At 53.9% G+C, this 12942-nt stretch overlaps 1 protein-coding gene across 4 annotated transcripts in view; it reads right to left on the minus strand.

Moving 5' to 3' along the window:
- GTF2IRD1 (GTF2I repeat domain containing 1) overlaps positions 1-12942 on the minus strand; it is a 151334-nt gene that overhangs the window by 75578 nt on the left and 62814 nt on the right. For all 4 annotated transcript variants that reach the window (XM_055292844.2, XM_055292846.2, XM_055292843.2 and 1 more), the window contains exons 5-8: positions 10763-10946; positions 9385-9695; positions 7865-7954; positions 5005-5088 (exon numbers count right to left, since the gene is read on the minus strand). In XM_055292844.2, coding sequence (XP_055148819.1) covers positions 5005-5088; positions 7865-7954; positions 9385-9695; positions 10763-10946 — 669 coding nt within the window. The remainder of the gene's footprint in view (positions 1-5004; positions 5089-7864; positions 7955-9384; positions 9696-10762; positions 10947-12942) is intronic.

Below are 12942 nucleotides of genomic sequence, written 5' to 3' on the forward strand. Positions count from 1 at the left end.
TGTGCTCCCCCTACCCCTGCCGCCCCCTTGGTGCTTCCCCTACCGGCCAGGAGCATACACTCAGTTCAACGCCTTTGTACCTGCTCTTCTGTCTGCTCAGATCCCTTTCTCCCAGAAATCCATAAACATCCATCCATCGATCCGTCTATCCATCCATCCATCCATCCATCCATCCATCCATCCATCCATCCATCCGCCCATTCATCCATCCATCCTTTCATTCATCCATCCATCCATCCATCTATCCACCCACCCGGTTGTCCATCCATCCATCCATCCATCCATCCATCCATCCATCCATCCATGTGCCCATTCATCCATCCATCCTTTTATCCATCCATCCATCCATCCATCCATCCATCCATCCATCCATCCATCCACCCATCCATCCATCCACCCACCCGGCTGTCCATCCATCTGCCCATCCATCCATCCATCCATCCATCCATCCACCCACCCACCCATCTTTCCTTCCTTCCTTCCCTCCCTCCCTCCCTTCCTTCCTTCCTCCCTCCCTCCCTCCTTTCAGGTGTTTGCTCAAATAGCACCTTGGCAGCCTAACACAACCTCCTCTATCCCTCATTCCCTCCCCTGCTGTGTCTGTCATCCACTGGTCATCACCTGACACTACATCCACACTCATCTCTACGTGTGCTCACTGTCTAGAAAGGAAACTGCATAAGAACAGGGGTTTTGGCCAGGTGCGGTGGCTCATGCCTGTCATCCCAGCACTTTGGGAGGCTACAGTGGTTGGGAAATGCTTGAGCCCAGGAGTTCAAGACAAGCCTGGGCAACACAGTAAGAAGCCATCTCTATAAAAATACAAAAAATTAGCCGGGCGTGGGCCTGTAGTCCCAGCTACTTGGCAGGCTGAGGCTGGAGGATCGCTTGAGTCCAGGAGTTCGAAGATGCAGTGAGCTGTGATTGCACCACTACACTCTAGTCTGGGTGACAGAGCGAGACTGTCTGAAAAAGAGTAGGGGTTTTGTTTTCTGCCTTACCACTGCGACCTCAATGGGGCTGGGCACACACCAAGTGCTTTCTGCATAGTGAGTATACAAATGGCTAAAGGAAGTGCCCAAGCTTGAGGTTGGCTCCTGGCAGGCGAGTAGTTGCACAGGTGAGCACAGGTGTGTGCCTTCTTCCAGGGAGGAGCTCGGCACGCCCTTCATTCACCAGCGCCATAAACAAGACACACCCCAGAAGCTGACGGCTCTGCCAACAGCCAAGCAGACAGAATCCAGGATCATGCCCAGGCTACTTGCTCTGTTTTCCCAGACTTGTGCCATTTCAGTCATTCACTTCCACCCCAGCTACACGTTTTCATTCATTCATCAAATACTTTTTTTTTTTTTTTCTCCCTGACGGAGTCTTGCTCTGTTGCCCAGCTGGAGTGCAGCGGCACAATCTTGGCTCACTGCAAACTCCCTGACTGGGTTCAAGCAATTCTCCTGCCTCAGCCTTGCAAGTAGCTGGGATTACAGGCGTGTGCCACCACACCTGGCTAATTTTTGTATTTTTAGTAGAGTCAGGGTTTCACCATGTTGGCCAGGCTGGTTTTGAACTCCTGACCTCAGGTGATCCGCCTGCCTTGGCCTCCCAAAGTGCTGGGATTACAGGCATGAGCCACAGTGGCTGGCCCCACACCAAATACTTTTTAAGCACCTGCTATGTTCCTAATACAGGCTGGTACTTTCTTTCTTTTTTAGAGACAGGGTCTTGCTAACAGCCCAGGCTGAAGTGCAGTGGTGCAATCATTGTTCACTGCAGCCTCAACTTCTGGCTAAAGTGATCCTCCTACCTCAGCCTTTTGAGTAGCTAGGACTACAGGCATGTGTTACTATGCCCAGCTATTTATTTTTTTATTTTTTGAAGAGATGGGGTCTTGCTATGTTGCCCAGACTGATCTTGAACTCCTGGGCTCAAGTGATCCTCCTGCCTCAGCCTCCCAAAGTGCTGAGATTACATGCATGAGCCATTGCTCTTGGCCTTAAGCAAGTGCTTTCACGGGTCCCCCTTCCCCTGACCTGAGTATCCACTTCAGTCTTGCTTCCCCGTGTGACCACGGATGGGGCCTCCACACACTGTCCTCCCTCCAAGCTTCCGTATCTCCTGGCTGTTCCTCAGGCCCCTCCCTGTCCTAGCCCTGCTTCTCTGGCCACACCATGCTTTGTCTGTGTTCCTATAAGTGCCAGCCCAGAGCTGGACCTCCGTCCAGCCCCACTTGGGCCCTCCCTTGGGTGCCTCTGACAGTTTTCCTTTGACACAGTGGCCCAGGTCTGCGTTGGTGGCTTTGGCATCCAGATCCCACTGAGATGTCACACTTAGCTCATTGTCAAATGAAACCTTCGAAATCTCAACAGCTGGCAAAGCATCTCTCCCCACAACCCCCCCACCTCCCACATCAGCAGCCACCCCCAGCCCCAGCCCTTGAGCGAATGGTCCTTTGAGTGCCTGTGAATTCATCTCCGTCTGGTTCATCTGGTTTATTGGGGCCTGTCTTTTCAGCAGTGGAGAGATTCAGTGGACAGAGGGCCAACCCCCCAACTCTGCTGTTGCCCCTTGGGAAGGGGCTGCCTTCATGCAGTGCCACCTTGCACCCTCCTCGGCCCCTCACCTGGTCCCAGCATCTTCCCAGAGGACATGTCCTCAAGGCTTCCTGAAGCCTAACATTTCCCCCAATTCTTATTTTTCTGTTTCTTCCTCCTCTGCACCGCCCACACCGTCACTGGCCCAATTCACCCAGATTTGGTGGCTGGTAGAGCTGGGGGCAGGGGTTGCTCACCCACGATCTGTGGGATGCCTTGGGCTGCCAAACGCCGATGCCACCATCCGGGGGGGTCCCCAGTACTCCTGGGCAGCTGCCTTCTCCCCCACGCAGCTCCCCAGAGGGAGCTCTGGCTTTATGGGGAACAAGGTCTTGACCACTCCACACCCAACACTCTTTGGATGTGACTCAGGAACTGACATTTGGAAAAGGCTTTTGGCATTTTGGAAAGTCCAGAGCGTGGGACAGGCCAGAACATTGGCCTGGGCAGAACCCTCCCAAGGCAGGCAGAGCCGGCTCCTCCCTGGTTCCCCTCCCCCAACCTCCGCCTGGCTCACACCTGCCTGGGGTGGGGAGAGACTCAGGGGCAGGTGCAGACAGCCCTTTGCAGCTCTGAGGAGTGAGGAGGCGTGGCTGGGCCAGGGTGGCCACATCAAAGGCAGCCGGCTATCCCAGGCTCCTCACTAAGGCCTCCAGAGTCTTGCTCAGCCCCATGTCAATATGGAAGGTCCAGCCCACACACAGAGGCTGCCCCAGATGTGGTCACAAGACACCTCGTCCATGAAGCCACCCCTGACTTCCCAGCCTATTGAGGCTATTTCTTCCTTGGAATTATCCTCCCTTCTTTTTTTTCTTTTTAAATTCTTTTCTTAATGATTTTTTTTTTTTTTTCGAGAGAAAGTCTCACTCTGTCACCCAGGCTGGAGTGCAGTGGCATGATCTCAGCTCACTGCAACCTCCGCCTCCCGGGTTCAAGTGATTCTCCTGCCTCAGCCTCCCAAAGTAGCTAGGATTACAGGTGCATGCCACCATGCCACGCCTGGTTAATTTTTGTATTTTTGTAGAGATGGGGTTTCACCATGTTGGCCAGGCTGGTCTTGAACTCCTGAGCTCAAGTGATTCACCCTCCTCGGCCTCCCAAAGTGCTGGGATGACAGGCGTGAGCCACAGCGCCCACCACTTGTGTTTTCTTTCCAGAGTGTGGTGGGCTGACAACTGCTATGAGCCTGACTCTGTCCTGGGTGCTAGGGACAAACAGAGGGGTTGGGTGCAGTCCTGGCTCTCAGGGAGACAGCAGCAGGCAGGGGGCGTCAAGTTCCCAATGTGTCACAGAGAGGGAACCATCAGGGTACTCAGGCCTACCTGGCCCAGGCTGGGGACCCAAAGGCTTCCTGCGAGTCTCAAAGAACAATTAGGAATTTGTCCCTAAAATGTGAAAAGACTGCGCCAGGCAGAGGGCACAGCACAGGTAAAGGCTGGGAGGTGGGAAATGGTGTGTTACTGTGGGGACTTGCACATGAGGCCAACAGAGATTTTTCTGGATAGTTCCCCTGATGGGCAATCTGTTTTGTTGTTTTTTTGTAGAGATAGGGTCTCGCTCTGTTGCCCAGGCTGGGGTACAATCATAGCTCACTGTAGCCTCAACCTTCTGGACTCAAGCAATCCTCCCACCTCAGCCTGCAAATAGCTAAGACCACAGGTGTGGGGTTAATTTTTTAATTTTTAATTTGCATTTATTTATATTTTTTGAGACAGAGTCTCACTCTGTCACCAGGCTGAAGTGCAGTGCCACGATCTCGACTCACTGCAACCTGCGCCTCCAGGTGCCAGTCATTCTCGTGCCTCAGGATCCGCGTAACTGGGATTACAGGCGTGTATTACCACACCCAGTTAATTTTTGTATTTTTAGTAGAGACAGCGTTCCGGCATGTTGGCCAGGCTGGCCTTGAACTCCTGACCTCAGGTGATCCGCCTGCCTCTGCCTCCCAAAGTGCTGGGATTACAGGCATGAGCCACCGCGCCCAGCCTAGTTTAAAAATTTTTTTTTGTAGAGACGGGAGGTCTCACTATGTTGGTCAGGCTGGTCTTGAACTCCCGGCCTCAGGTGATCTTCTCACCATGGCCTCCCAAAGTGCTGGGATGACAGGCATGAGCCACCGCGCCCGGCCCCCAGATGGGTAATCTCTGCCCCCAACCTGCCCCGCTCCCCACTACTGAGCCCAGGTCTGGGGCTTTGCCATCAGTTCCGCCCCCTGAAGAATCTGGAAGGGAAATATTGACACAACCACCCCCTACCCAGACAGGAGGAGCCCGCGACGGATGACATTAGTGGTGCCGGCGCGCGGGAGCCAGCATATGGCTCCCGCTGCCGTGTTGGGGAACACGAGTGATTGCCACGTAATGAGATGCTCAACACGGCTGCTGGGGCCACACGGCGGGCCGCGCCGCCCACTCACCATATCTGCTGTTAAACAGGATCTGCACACACTCCCGGAGCGTGTTGATGTCCTCGGTTTCCTTTATGAAGGCGTCCCACTTCTCTATCAAAACACAGGAGGCACAAGTGAGCAGGGCCCCACGGGACGGTCACATGCACTCCACCGGCCATGACCACTGGGCTTTCACCCCAGAGCCCCCGAGGCCAGCCCCAGCCCCCAGTCCTTCCACCCTCTCCCACCTCGGACCATACACCAATTCAGGGTGCTCTGATGGTCTCCCGTCTGCCTGTTCCTGCCCTAACATTTGTCTCTGGCCTCTCCCACGGGTGTGGTGTCAGAACAGGCTCAGCCTGTCCATCCCAAGCCCATCCTGCCCCAGACATACAGGAGGCTGGAAGAGCAGTCCCTTCAGCAGAAAAAGAGGTCGAGTCTTATGTTTTGTTTTTTTTTTTCTTTAGATGGTGTCTCACTCTGTCACCCAGGCTGGAGTGCAGTGGCGTGGTCTTGGCTCACTGCAACCTCCGCCTCCCGGGTTCAAGCAATTCTCCTGCCTCAGCCTCCCGAGTAGCTGGGATTACAGGGCACCTGCCACCACACCTGGCTAATTTTTGTGTTTTTAGTAGAGATGGGGTTTCACCATGTTGGCCAGGCTGGTCTCGAACTCCTGACCTCAGGTGATCCACCCGCCTTGGCCTCCCAAAGTGCTGGGATTACAGGTGTGAGCCACCATGTCCAGCCTAAGGTTGAGTATTTTATTTTTTAATTTAAATTTTTTTAAAAAAATAGAGACAGGGTCTCACTCTGTTGCCCAGGCTGGACTGCAGTGGTGCAATCATAGCTCACTGTAGCCTTGAACTCCTGGGCTTACGTGATCCCTCTGCCTCGGCCTCCCAAGCAGCTGGGATGACAGGTATGAGCCAACACTCCTGGCTGTGTTTTTTCTTTTTTACAGACAGTGTCTCACTCTGTTGCCCAGGCTGGAGTGCAGTGGTGTGATCATAGCTTGATCATAGCTCATAGCAGCCTCCAACTCTTGGACTCAAACGATCCTCCCGCTTCAGCCTCCTGAGTAGCTGCGACTACAGGTGCCCACCACCATGTCTGGCTAAGGGCTGAGTCTTGATCTTGAGAATCTAACCCTTGTACCTCCTACATCTGAGGTCTCACTCAGCACTGGCCTTGTTGGCTTCCCCCAAACTCTCAGCTCTGCTGGTCTTTCTCTCAAAACCTCTGTCTTGATTGAATAATAACAAGTGATCGTTGGTTCATTTATAATCAGTAAAAGTAACAACTTTAATTTGTTAAGTGCTTATCTGTGCTAAGTACTTTATATATATAATAATATCCTATTTAATTCCTTATGACAAGTTTTAAACAGAGATATTATTCCCATTTTGCAGATAGGAAAACTGAGGCTCAAAGAAGCTGAGTATCTTGCTTGCGATAACCCAGTGAGATTCTATCCCAGCTTGTGCCCCTGGCCCATGGGCCTGTCATGATGCTGTTGCATCTGGACATTCACGTCTCCTCCCTGCCAGGGCTGGCCCTTGTTTGGGGCAGTGGCAGGTTGGGTTGTTGTGGGGGTGGTCCTCCATTCTGATCCCAGGGGACTGGGCTTTTTCTTTCTTTCTTAAAATTTTGTAGAGATGGGGTCTCACTAGGTTGCCCAGGCTGGTCTAGAACTTCTGGCCTCAAGCCATCCTCCCACCTTAGCCTCCCAAAGCACTGGGATTACAGGTGTTAGTCACCACACCTGGCCTAGGACTGGGTTTTCTTACAGAACCTCTTCCTGGAGGTGAGGCTGAGGCCCTCAAAGCAAAACTGCTGGCAAGTCCTACTGCATTCCTTCTTGGTATAATTGAATCCCAGACTTTCCTACATTCAGGCCTTCTGTGTGATACTTTAAAAATCTGTCCATTTTTTTTTTTTTTAATATATCACTGCCTTTAAAAGGTGGAGTTTAATTCCTCTCCCACAGAGGGTAGGCTGGATCATGTTTCTGGCTTCTAACAGATAGAATATGACAGCAATTTCTAAGGATGGGTCATAAAAGCCATGTGGCTTCCTCATTCCTCTCTTTTGGATCAAGAACTCTGGAGGAAGCCAGCGGCCATGTTGTGAGGATGCTCAAGCAGCCCCGTCAAGGCTAGCCCACGTGGTGGGGAACTGAGGCCTCCTACCAACAGCCATGTGAATGAGCTCAGAAGCGTCTCCTCCCGCCCCAGTTGAGCTCTTGGATGACAGCAGCCCCAGCTGACATTTTGACTGCATCCTCATGAGAGACCCTGATCCAGCACTGCCCAGCTCAGCCAGTCCTGAATTCCCAACCCCCAGAAACTGTGAGGTAATAAACACTTGATGTTTTAAGCTCCATTTTGGGGTTATTTATTTTATTTTTTGTTACAACTTTTTTTTAGAGATAGGGTCTAACTCTTGCCCAGGCTGGAGTGCAGTGGTGCGATAATAACTCACTGTAGCCTCCAACTCCTGGGCTCAAGTGATCCTCCCGCCACAGCCTCCCAAGTAGCTAGGACTACGGGTAGGCACCACCATATCCACTAATTTTTCTTATTTTTTGTAGAGATGGCATTTCGCTACGTTGCCCAGGCTGGTCTCAAACTCCTGGCCTCAAGCAACCCTCCTGCCTCGGCTTCCCAAAGTGCTGGGATTACAGGCATGAGACACCATGCCTAGTCTGGGGTAGTTTATCACACAGCAGTAGATAACTATTACACCCCAGTTTACTTGCAGCCCCTTGAGCAGAGCTGTTCCTCCTTTCTTTTACAAAGACCCAGGAGATACACTTCCATTTCAATGAGCACCACCTCCAACCTCAGATTCCCACTCAGTCCGGGGTGCTGCATGGGCGCTGTCCTACCTGACTTGTCATGGACGATGGAGAAGAGAATGCGCTTGGAGGCATGGACGTTCTGGATGAGAGGCCCACTAGGCCCGGTGGGCTTCTGTCCTGGACAAGGGAGAGAAGGAAGCAGGTTCCAGGTGGGACCCAAGAGGGTTCCCCAGATCTGGCCCCACTGCACAGGCCCTGGCTCTGGGGTAACAGCCTCATCTGCCAGGGACATCCAATAACTGATTCCTGTGATCACAAACTCAAGGCAAGGCCCCTGACCAGAGGCCTAAGACATTCTGCACCAGAATCTGCTAGCCAAAAGCCAGGTTAACAAGAAAGGGATGTCGGAGGTCACCTTTTCCAGGGAAGAACACTTGTTTTACGTGTATAAGCTCGAAGCCCTGGTCAGCCCACATATTTGGGCTTTTTTCCCCCTTATAATAATAATAATAAGAGTATATATAACTTACAAGCACCTACTACAGGCCAAGCATTAGACCCAAATGCTTTTTTTTTTTTTTTGGTAGAGATAGGATCTTGCTATGTTACCCAGGCCGGTCTCAAACTCCTGGGCTCAAGCAATCCTTCCACCTCAGCCTCCCAAAGAGCTGGAATTATAGGTATGCCTGGCCAGACCCAGTGCTTTAATACAGCAACTCTCAAACTTGAGCACATTGGAACCACTTGGCAGAGTTATCCAAAAAGACTACTGGGTCCCATCCCCAAAGCTTCAGTTTCAGCAAGACTGCAGTGGGGCCTGAGAATATGCATTTCTAACCCTCTCAGGAGATGCTACTGCCACCGATCTGTCATTTAATTATGATCACACTTCTTCTGGGAAGCAGGTACCGCTAGCACCCCCATTTTATAGAGGAAGAAACTGAGGCTCAGAGAGTAGAGATTTGCCCCAGGATGCATAGCCACTAAGTAGAGGAGCCAGGATATGAATCCAGGTGCTCCTCACCTGCAGCTGTTCCTTTTGTCCTGTCCACCCCAGGACCTACTTCCCCCAGTGCCCTCAATCAGGCTGGGTATGCAGTGGGTGCTCATTCAATTGGAGTGGGTCCTCACGGAATGCATGGGGATGACTAGTATGCTTACTTCCTTTATAGCACGTGATGTAGATCTCCCACTTTTGACACCTGAAATATTGCTGGTGCTTTTTTTTTTTTTTTTTTTGAGACAGAGCTGTACTGTCACCCAGGCTGGAGTGCAGAGGTGTGCAATCATAGCTCAATGCAGCCTCAAACTCCTGGGCTCAGGCGATCCTCCTGCCTCAGCCTCCCGAGTAGCTGGGACCCAAGGAGTCCTCACAGGCGTCCTCTTAGTCCAAGGCCAAGGACATCATTCACAGATGGCTGAGCAGAGACCCAAGGTCCAAGGGGTCTCAGCCAGGACACCATCTGTCCAGTCCCACCCCCATGCCCAGACATGGCTCCTTCCAATCTAAGAGGGCCCAGGCATCCTGACCTGCCCCGGGACGATGTCCCCTGCATGAGTGACTTCTGTCCCCCCCCCAGACTTGGAGATCCCAGCAGCAATGTTACCACAACAGTCGGAGAAGTCTTGGGCACCGGTGGCCTTGGGCTCTGGCATGGGCCGGCTCAGGCCCAGGTCGCTGGGGGCAAGGGGGCAGGAAGGTGCTTCCTGCTTGAGCTCTCGGATGGCGTGGCTGGGGAGCGCCGTGCTGTACAGGAAGCTGGCCATGGAGGAGGAGGTGGCGGTGGGGGGCAGGTCCTGGGGTGGCACCTTCGGGGCCTGGCCATGCAGGCCACAGTCCCGTGACCCCTTGGGTATCAGGGAGACACCATTCAGCTCCACCAGGGCCTTCGAGTCCCGCCCGCCATCCTCAAGTGGCCTGAGTAAAGGAGAGGACACATGGACAGCTTTGTACATCTGTTTCACATGTTGCAGCTCTTCCCCCGCAACCCTGCATCCCTGCCCTCTGCAGAACATAAAGCCCCATAACGGGGCAGGACAGGAGCTGCTCTTCCACTTCACAAGTGGGGATGCAGGCTCAGAGGTGGGAATGGTGTGCCCAGGGCCACAGAGCTAGGCCACCGGAGGACCTGGGCCCTGCCCCTCTGCTCCAATCCACTGATCAGATCCCACCAGGTGCAGTTGATTGCCTCCTGTCTCCCGCTGCACCCCTCCCCTTCCTGCCTCTGCACTGCCTGGGGCACTTAGCAGAGATGGGTTCAACCTTAAGCCCTCAGGCTGCCTTCCTGGCTCTCCTGACAACTAGTACTGCCTCAGACCAGCCTCAACAACCTAATCTCCCAGGGGTCCCTAATTAACGCTAGATTTACAACCTGAGCAAGCACAGGACATGGTTCTCCCATTTCTGACACCTAAAATGCCACATTTTTTTTTTTAAGAGACAGGGTCTTGCTCTGTTGCCCATGCTGGAGTGCAGTGATGCAATCACAGCTCACTGCATCCTCAAACTCCTGGGCTCAAGCAAGCCTCCTGCCTCAGCCTCCTGAACAGCTGAGATGACAGTTGTGCACCACCACACCTGGGTAAATTTTTTTTTTTTTTTTTTTTTTTGGCAGAGACAGGGTCTTGGTATGTTGCCCAGGCTAGTCTCAAACTCCTGGCCTTAAGTGATCCTCCCACCTCAGCCTCCCAAAGTACAGGCATGAGCTACTGTACCTGACCACCTTGGTGCTATTTTGTCCCAAGTCATGTCTCTTCAAGTCTCTCTGCAATGCAACTTCACTGGGAAGACTTCAAGGCTTAATGACCTGGCTCAGATACTGTTCTATGACTTCGCTTTCACTTCACCTCCACCATCAGACTGGGAGCTTTCAACATCAGGGTCCCCCATGGGCATCTCAAGTCCCTTCCCCTCTGGCTAAGTTGCCTCCAGCCCCCGGCCCTGGCCTGGCCCTGGCCCAGCCCCGGGCTGGCTGCCTCACTCACCTCTTGAGCTTGAAGCGGATGCGGTGGCTGTGTTCCAGGATGGCCATGAGGGCCTTTGGGTCGTACTCGGCCGGCCTTCGGAAGGCCAGGCCCTCGGGCAGCCCCTGCACGGCCAGCAGCCCTGGCTCCCTGAGCAGCCTCTCGTAGGGCAGTGGCACCACACTGGCCCTTCCCAGGGCCTCGCCTGTAGGGGAGAGTCCAGGAGAGGGACCTGGTATGAGAGCGCAGCCAGGCTGGGGTCAGGGCTGCTGTGCCCCAGAGTGGGGGCAGTGTTGAGTGGCTCTCCTTGGTGCGGGGTTCCCATGGACCCCTCATAACTGCAGACTTTGTGCAGAATAACTGCCTGTAGGCTGGGGGTGGGTGCTGTGGACAAGGCCCCATTGTCTGCATCTGGGGGGCTGGGGCTCCCCCACCAAGCAGGTTCCCTGCTGCCCTCCCCGGCCAAGCCCCTCTCCACTCTGGGCACCTGGCTGGAGGGGAAACCGGGGACTACAAGGGCCCAGAGGACAGAGCAGAGGCAGACAATCTGGTGGGAGAAAAGAGGGTAGAAGGGATGGAGAAGTGGGGACTTGCATGAGCCAGGCTGCAAGGAAAAAGCTGTAAGGGCTGGGCGTAGTGGCTCACGCCTGTCATCCCAGCATTTTGGGAGGCTGAGGTGGGAGGATCGTTTAAGGCCAGAGGGACCAAGAGTGGGGAGAGAAAGCAAGAAGAAGAGGAAGTGGAGAGGGAGCAAAAATAGGGGATTCAGAAAAAGATGGGAGAGGCCGGGCGCGGTGGCTCACGCCTGTAATCCCAGCACTTTGGGAGGGCGAGGCGGGCGGATCACGAGGTCAGGAGATCGAGACCACGGTGAAACCCCGTCTCTACTAAAAATACAAAAAATTAGCTGGGCGAGGTGGCCGGCACCTGTAGTCCCAGCTAGGCGGGAGGCTGAGGCAGGAGAATGGCGTGAACTCCAGGGGACGGAGCCTGCAGTGAGCCCAGATCGCGCCACTGCACTCCAGCCTGGGGAACAGTGAGACTCCGTCACAAAAAAAAAAAAAAGAAAAAAGAAAAAGATGGGAGAGGCCAGGTGTGGTGGCTCACGCCTGTAATCCCAGCACTTTGGGAGACCGAGGAGTTTGAGACCAGCCTGGCCAGCATGGTGAAACCCCGTCTCTACTAAAAATACAAAAATTAGCCGGGTGTGGTGGCAGGCGCCTGTAATCCCAGCTACTCAGGAGACTGAGGCAGGAGAATCGCTTGAACCCAGGACGCGGAGGTTGTAGTGAGCCGAGACTGCACCACTGCACGCCAGCCTGGGCAACAAAGCGAAACTTTGTCTCAAAACAACAACAACAACAACAACAGCAGCAGCAGCAGAAAAAGACAGGAGAGAGGAGGAAGAGACAGACTGAGAAGACGCAGGAACAAAGATTGGGGGCACAGAGGAGGGGAGGCAGGCTGGGGACTGAGGACTGGGCACTGGGATATCTGTTGTCACCTCCATGCTACAGCCCCCATCCTGGGCCAGAAAGAGGCCCATCCTCTCGTAGCCTCCTTGAATTCTGCCGAAAGTGGACAAGGGGGGCCAGGGCAAGGCGGGCAGGGGCACGGGGGGCTCTGCGCATGGGCCCTGCAGCTGGCAAAAGTGTCGACAGGGGCACAGCCAACCATGCATGGCAAGTCCCCCATCCCAGGGTGGACAATGTGGCCACCCAGGGCCTCTGGGTACCCTTCCTTCTGACATAAGAAGAGCAGAAGTTTCCTCGCAGACCTTTGCTCCATAAAACCAAAAGCTACAGTAGGAGAAGGGATAAAACCAAATCAGAAATGAATGAGGTGGGACCCTGAGGACCAAAGGGACCTGCCCAAGGTTTCTGCCCAAAGTTTCCCAGGGCATGTGAAGGCCACCACTAGGGCCCTGAGGCCTTCTGCAACCTGACGCTTCCCAAGGGAGGCCAGGTCTCCTCTCCCTGCAGGAAAGGCATGGCTGAGCAATCAGCCTTCACTTAGTCATTCAACAAACATTCTCCGAGCACCTGCTTTTGCTGGGCTCTGAACTGTAGGCTGGAGACAGCTAGAAAGGGCAGACACAGCCCCTGACCCTGGAGAGCTCTTGGGCTGGTGAGGGGACAGGGCACTGTGGGTGCCAAGAGAGGGGCCTAAACCCACTGTGAGGGGGCTTCCAGGAGCAGAGC

This window comes from Symphalangus syndactylus, chromosome 9 (assembly GCF_028878055.3).
Source record: "Symphalangus syndactylus isolate Jambi chromosome 9, NHGRI_mSymSyn1-v2.1_pri, whole genome shotgun sequence".
In the NCBI taxonomy this organism is placed as follows: domain Eukaryota; kingdom Metazoa; phylum Chordata; class Mammalia; order Primates; family Hylobatidae; genus Symphalangus; species Symphalangus syndactylus.